At 40.4% G+C, this 7,500-nt stretch overlaps 1 protein-coding gene across 1 annotated transcript in view; it reads right to left on the minus strand.

The window, feature by feature from the left end:
• LOC308104748 (protocadherin-15-like) overlaps positions 1 to 7,500 on the minus strand; it is a 249,305-nt gene that overhangs the window by 85,948 nt on the left and 155,857 nt on the right. The window contains exons 25-26 of the mRNA XM_080455256.1: positions 6,857 to 6,973; positions 3,633 to 3,776 (exon numbers count right to left, since the gene is read on the minus strand). Coding sequence (XP_080311382.1) covers positions 3,633 to 3,776; positions 6,857 to 6,973 — 261 coding nt within the window. The remainder of the gene's footprint in view (positions 1 to 3,632; positions 3,777 to 6,856; positions 6,974 to 7,500) is intronic.

Consider the following 7,500-nt stretch of genomic DNA (forward strand, 5'->3'; position numbering starts at 1 on the left):
AGGACAGCACAGCTGGTCGGCTGATGAAGCCGCCAGTCTTTATTGAATACCTGTTGGCTGTGCAGCCACATTGCATTTTATCATTTCAACTGGCGGACAGCAAAGATAACATTATAAATATAGATCCGCCTAGCTCACACCATAACAGAATACAAAGGAGACATTTTGATTTGGATTATTGACAATTACAAAAGAACATAGAAGGTTATGCAGCGGAGGAATGGTCGCCTAACACTATGTTTACACAGGCAGTGACTTTGTTGTTGTACGCTGTAAAATCCTCAGTGTTCATTTAAGTCTGATAGTGTACAAATGGAACCAAATGAACCCATGGCCAAGGGTCCATTTACTTTCCACTGCTGCATCTAACTGTAGTAGTATAGCCACTAGTCGACTCACAGCCTGGACGGGTTTGGGTAAGCTTCAGACACATCTAACATGGTTTCACATGGGTGGGTCAACCCCGGCCCACAATAAAATTAATGATTCAGGTCGGGTCGTTAATTAACACATATTTTGTTCGGGTCTGATTGGGTTCGGTCGGGTTTAAATCACATCCTGACCCATCTCACTAATGTTAAAGTACTATGCAGTTGTGGGATGCCCTCGTGATCGATGCCCGTGCGTTTGCTCCCATAGCACAGGTTTCCTGGTAGGGAGATCCTATGCTAGTGACCAGCCATTCTCTTTCTCCTGGCCGCTATCTTCTCACTCGGTAGCCCCGCCCCCCCATACAAATGCTGGTTGGCAATGTGTTCATCCTGGTTGATGTTTAGTACAGCACGTAGGATTCTGGTGTAGAACCAATCCACAGACTAGGCTTCAGGGTCCAGCATTCACAGCCATATAGATGAATGTGTATGAGCAACGTGTATTTTGTGTATGAATTCACAAAATGTAATTTTAATGCAACAAAGGGAAAGAAAACAACAAATGCAAAAAAAAGATCTGATTCTGCATAGTGCCTACACACCGCACTCTTTCTCTGTAAGTGGACAGGGATGCATCAACTAGTATAGGAAAAGTTCAGTGTCCCCATGTTAACTCTAGAGGGATGACAAAAAAACAACATATGGATGGATTTCCCTCCATTTTGCGATTGATAGCAACTCAAGTCAAATAGTTTTTTTATAGCGGCAGAACTCCAGATGAACACTCCTACCCTCTGATTGGCCATCGGCACACTGTTTGCTCATTTGCATGAAGTTGAAGCCTGCTCAAATGTCTTTTGTCGCCAAAAACTCATTGCCAGCAGTAATTTCGCCCTCTGTGTCTCCTCGTCTCCCAGCACTATTTGGAACCGAATGACTCCCGGTGGCTTTGTCTCTGGTTTTTATTGCTGCCGGTATGAGCGCATGGCAGGGTAAGGGGGATCAATAGATCCTTAGCGGTGCATTTCGGTCCTCGTTAGCCCTGCTTCTCCATGTGGCATTGTACATGCTTTCAAAGCTGCATTCAAATAGATTCAAACAAGGGCTGAACCCAACTGTTCTATATCCAGGGAATGTTTGTTTCGGAATCCCTCATTTCATACTCCTAATGGGTGATAAAATAAAGGAAAAACCAACATAAAGTCTCTTAGTAAGGCGAGCCACCAGAACAGCTTCAATGTGCTTTTGACAGAGATTGTACTGGGACTCTACTGGAGGGATGGAACAACATTCTACCAAGAGATATTCTCTCATTTTTGGTGTTTTGGTGATGCTGGTGGAGAGAGCGCTGTATAATGGGTCCAAAATCTCATTCTGTTCATTTCAGCTGACTGTGAGGACGCTGAACGCCTGCGGTGGAACACATCGTCCTTCCAAGTTCCGCTCCTTGCTGAACAGGTGCTCCGATCAACCTGTAGGAGTCGGCAGTTGTGGACAGTAACTAAGTACATTTACCCGAGTCCTGTACTTAAGTACATGTTTTGATCCATGCCTCTGTTTTTGATACTCCTCCGTCTGGTCATTTATTTTTTACCACAGATGGGAATATGTTTTATACTCGTGTCTGGTAACACTAAATTATGTGTTATGGTTGATATTTATGTTTGATAATATCCACTATAACAATTTTTATTGAATTAACAATTTATGTTAACCCTGGAGTTTACCGAACAGGTTCCCAGATTGACCCTGGAGTCCCTATTTTGGGATTCGTTCAAACGCGATGTGACGTCTCATGAGCTTGTAGGCTATTTCCGCTATAGACATATACATATACAGAAATATACAGGGTTTAAAGGAGTAGTTCACCCCAAAAAATCGTATTTCGATCAATAAAAAAATAATTCATCAATCGCCAGTCATCAAATTATTGGTTTAGGAATGCGACAAAAACAAAAAAAAACTTCATGAATTCAAGGCTTCATGGGGTGTGTAATTGATTGAAAATAAGTAATGTTTTGGGTAAACTACTCCTTTAAAGGTAGGGTAAGTGATTTGCTTTGGTTAAAATAAGTGTTAAATAGCTCTATATTCTGATAGTACTCATTGCTATAGAGTGCTTGTTCAGTAAAAGGAGTCTCCTTGTCTCTCCAGCTCTTTATTAAACAGAAAATGCATTTTCGTTTCAGTTTCAGTTTCAGTTTCATTTCCAATTTTATCCAATCAGGATAGAGAACTCAATCAGCTAGATATAGATTAAACAAGTGAAATTGGAAGTGATGACACTAAGAAATGAGCAGGCACAATTGGAACTGGAACACTATAAAAATGAAGCTTAAAAATTGGTACTTTCTCCTGATTGGCTGAGATTTTGACACCTACCGAAAAATGTATTTTCTGTTTATTAAAGAGCTGGAGAGACAGGGAGACATCTGTTACTGAAAAAACACTCTATAGCAATGATTACTATCAGAATATAGTATTTTAACCTTTTAACAAAATACTTTTTGTTTTAACCAAAAAATATCACTTACCATACCTTTAAGTGGTTAAGAAAATGTTCCCCATAAATGTTTTGGGTTTTTTTATTTTTTTACAAATCAAATGCTTTGCACCACCATGTCCTCCTCCAAGGACATCAAAAACTAGGTGAAATTAGCTCAAAGAAATACTCTAAAACAACAGTCAGTTGCTAATGAGTCCCTGGTTGTATTTGTTCTTGGAAAGTAAAACTGTCATCTCACTCATAATCCCCAAATCTTAATGAGCACATAATTAATGGTCTTGTACTATTTTATCTTTGAGAGTTATTGGGAGCAAACAAGGTAGACTGAGTCCCCTGTGTGATGTCATCAGAGGACACTGGATCCTTGTGTTAATTAAAGCTCAATTAAATGATGGGGATGATTAAAATTAGCATCGCCCAAAGCCTTCATGAAGGGTCCTGTTGGGGAAATACAGTTTCCAAACTAATAAATGTGTTTTATTACGCTTAGTAGAGCACATACAGCAGGGATTCATATGAATACGTGTTTTGTGTAAAGACACTTTTATGTATGCAAATGCTACACGCAGTCACAAAAAAACAACAAAAAAACATTGATGAATCATGTTGCCAATTAATAATAAACAATAGAAACCTGTAAAGACTGACGGATGTGTGTGTGGTGCAGAGATCACATCACCTGTCTACAAATTTCGCGCGCGCGTGTGTGTGTGTGTGTGTGTGTTGTGTGTTTGTGTCTCTGTGGATATACTCACACTGAACATGAGGTTGGGCTCTTCATTGAGATTGACCCTGGTGATGACATTTCCTGTGTCTTCCTCCACATCAAATATACTAGCAGAGTATGGATTGATGGCCTCCGGGTCCACCCTATAGCGCACCAGACCAGCTGGAGTGTCCTGTTCATAAAACAAGTACAAGTACTTTTTAGCAGGAGAGAATTTCTTTCATGTTGAGGACAAGAAAAGTCGATTAATAAAATACTTAGAACACATTCCCTTTTTTAGAGGGACACTAGGGTTCATGTGGTTAATGTTAATAGTGTATTAACTATGAGATTTAAATGTTCTAATCAAATTAGGGCATACAATAATATTGTGTTAGGATATTATCCTAATGAAGGCTTATGCTGAAATCTGTTGGCCTGATATGACCATCAGTGAATAGAATTCTGGATTAAGGAAGGTCCCCCAGGAGCATGAAGATTAAGCGATGCTTCATTCTAACAGCTTGATTCTTTGGTGAAAAATCAACCTTGTTTCAAAAAGATATAATATAATGTGAATTAATAAACAGAATAAACACTCCCGGTGTGTAAGGAAGATTCCATATTCGAATATTCCTTCAAATTTAAGAACGTTCGACTATAATAAATAAGGTTTGAATTAAAATAAACTAAAAAAGAATCTGCCGCGCAAGTTCTCACGAGACTTTGGGCGCATGTAGCCTTAAAAGGCAGCTGGTCTCGCGAGATCACAGAGCCGCCAGTCTGCGAGGCAGAAGGGAGTCTCCTCTCAAGGCTTTACTTCATCAGATGACGGAGTCGTACACGAGCCGATCTACAAGTCCATAATGCGTGGCTGATGCAATGCGTTGTGGGCTTGTAGATTAGCTGTGTTTGCCACGAGACACTGTCATACAACGAAGGAGGAATCAACTCCTTGATGTAAACACACAGTCAGACTTCGCCGCAGAGACACACAGTAACCAGCAGCCTTGCTCGGTACTAGAAAGCACACAAACATTTAATCACACAACGTCACTTTAATTTATAAGAAATAAGACAACGAGACTTGACCGAAAAAGCGATGTACAACCGATGTGGATTGTCCCACACGGTAAAACTCCCTCCTTGTCACATATCTCTTGTAGCCTACCTTAATTTAGATTTACTGTAAGCAAAAAACAAATACAGTTTTCATTATAATTTCCCGTTTCATGTCGAGTAAAGATTGTTCCAAATTCCATCACAGCGCAATGAGCACACATCCTTGGAGCGATGCGTCTCCGTTCTCCAGAAATGTCCGGGCTTGTATCTAAACCATACTGCTTTATTAAAACGAAGCAACAGAATAAAATAAGTATGAATCATTCATTTGATCTCGCAAGAGAGCTCGTTTCACAGCACCGACCGCGGCCGGCGCTTATTGGAAAGAAAGAGACTTCTACTGTGTTTGAATTAAGTTTTCCTGCATACAATATTTTATATTAAAAATATGAAAATCGCTAGGCTCGAATGGAACGAACCCACGTGGTGTTTTAAAAGGAATATTCTAAAGTAATTTTTGGCCAATTCTGACAGCCCTAGTAAGGAAGGACCTTTACAGTAAGTCTTGAAGTGCCATCACACTTTTACTTCTTATACAGTTCTTTTTCTCGAGTTACCTGCAAATTAAATAAGACAGTCTGCCACTGTGTCATGTAATATTCAGTCCCCTATAGTTCAGAGATCCAATATCTACTTTAACATGATTTCAAAAGCCCGAGAATGGATTTCCACCCCCCCAGGTGACCGTGGTTGCTTCTTGAAATCCCCAGGAGAACATTTTAATGAGCCTGGGTCCTGATGTGGGAGAGTGGATTTACCTCCGATGCTCTATAGGTTTAGGAACCCTGCTTTAAATAACAAGGAAGGCATTTAAGGTCATATTTACATAAAAACTCATTTTCTGCAGTGCCAGCGTATGATTCAATGTTATGGCTAGCGCATCAGATAAATACCCTTCTCACAGGTTGGGCCGTGGAGAGTTATGAATTTAAGGTCTGACTCATGAGTTTTCAACATTGAAAAAGTATTTTTCTAAACCATTCTCTCAAATATTTACGGGAGAAATTGAACATAAAATGACCATAAATAAGGTTACACGGTTATCTCCCGTTTCCACTGAACTTATATTTTGTAGAGTGAGTCAGCAAAAAGTCAACTACGGGTACACTTTCACACCATCAAAAGATATTTGTACTTCAGAGGTACAGTTTGCTTCTAAAGGCTTCAAATACTGTATAGCCACAAATATCCATGAATATCCAAGGATTTTATCGCTTGTTTACTTACAAAATTAACTGTTAAAAAATACTAATTTGTTTGAGTAGAAAACATATTAATAGACATCCTTTAGAGAAAAAAGTGCTGATGTGTGTCGACGTCTTTAGAGTTTCAAAATAAGCTCTTTAGAGTTCAAAAGAGGCAAACATGACCCAAAAATATCCATACAGTTTGTGCAGCATAAATCAAGTCTTCTGAAGCCAAACGATAACACTGGAAAATATCTATATTTACACCACTGTTGGCATTCAATGCTTCATTACAGCACGACAGTTTTTGAAAAGGTTCGCGCATGTGCACCAAGACATCATACATATAAACGTGGAAGTGTTGTGGTAATTCTTTGCTGTTTTTCCAACTCTGAAGACCTGTTCACCAATGACTGTTGTTCTGGAGAAGGCAGCTACAAAGTTTTGCTGGCAATCTGTGTATGTTGTGTGTATGTTTTCAAATTGGCGAGTGGTGAGTAGATGATAATGACATAATTTTCAAGTTGAATGAACATTCCTTTAAGTGGGCCCAAGGTTATTAGTAATCTGTTTAGCCATAACTTTGTAGAGGTACAGTAGAGTGCTTACACATGAAAATCACAACTCCCTTAGCCAGTGCAGAGAGATTTTGCCTCTTGTTATGTCACTTGTGTAAGCATTTTTAGAGCAGAACACTAGAGTTTAACAATGGTGTGTGTGATCCTGTGTAGAAGGGGGCTGGATGAGCCCTGGGTCAACTCTTAATGTAGTACCAGAGTCACTGGCAAGCACTTAACATTGGCCTGGTTCCAACAGCAAGCCATGTACTTAGGAATCAATTTACGCTAAGTGGCTATATCAATTATGTTATACTTTGGGATAAAGCTTCATCCTATACAGAATAAGAACGGGGCATAGAATGTTACAGAATAGAACAGAATAGAATAAAATGGACAATACTCACTACAGGGTCAGAGTCGTTAGCCATCACCGTGGTAACAATAGTACCCTTGACAGCATTCGGGGCAACCATGCCTTGGTACACTGAGTGGCTGAACACTGGAGTGAAGTCATTCATGTCCTAGACACACGCACGCACGCACGCACGCACGCACGCACGCACGCACGCACGCACGCACGCACACGCACACGCACACACACACACACACACACACACACACACACACACACACACACACACACACACGTACGTCACTAAAGTACACAATATAAGCAATAATACAGGAAGGAAAGTGATATAATGTGATATATTGGCTCTGGTGTGCTGAGGCCGAAGGCGGCACACCAGTTCATTTATTCGCTCTCTACAAGCGGTCAGTGACTTCGCCACCCACACACACACACACAAACTATCCAATTCTCTCTCTGCTGTCTCTCTCCATTAGTCCGACAGGCATAAAGGTGCCATAGAGTGGCAGACATTCAATAGCTGGTTAGAGGAAGAATTAGCATCAGACATGGACCAAGGCACTTTAACAAAGAGACGTGTGGGCATGCAGAGCGATACAGTATGCAAACAGGCACATACTGTAAGGCCATTCCAGAAAATGAAACGATACAAAAAAAGGCTCGCACATCTCAGTGCCT

The sequence above is a fragment of the Gymnoscopelus braueri genome (genome assembly GCF_963280865.1).
Source record: "Gymnoscopelus braueri genome assembly, chromosome: 17".
Lineage (NCBI taxonomy): Eukaryota > Metazoa > Chordata > Actinopteri > Myctophiformes > Myctophidae > Gymnoscopelus > Gymnoscopelus braueri.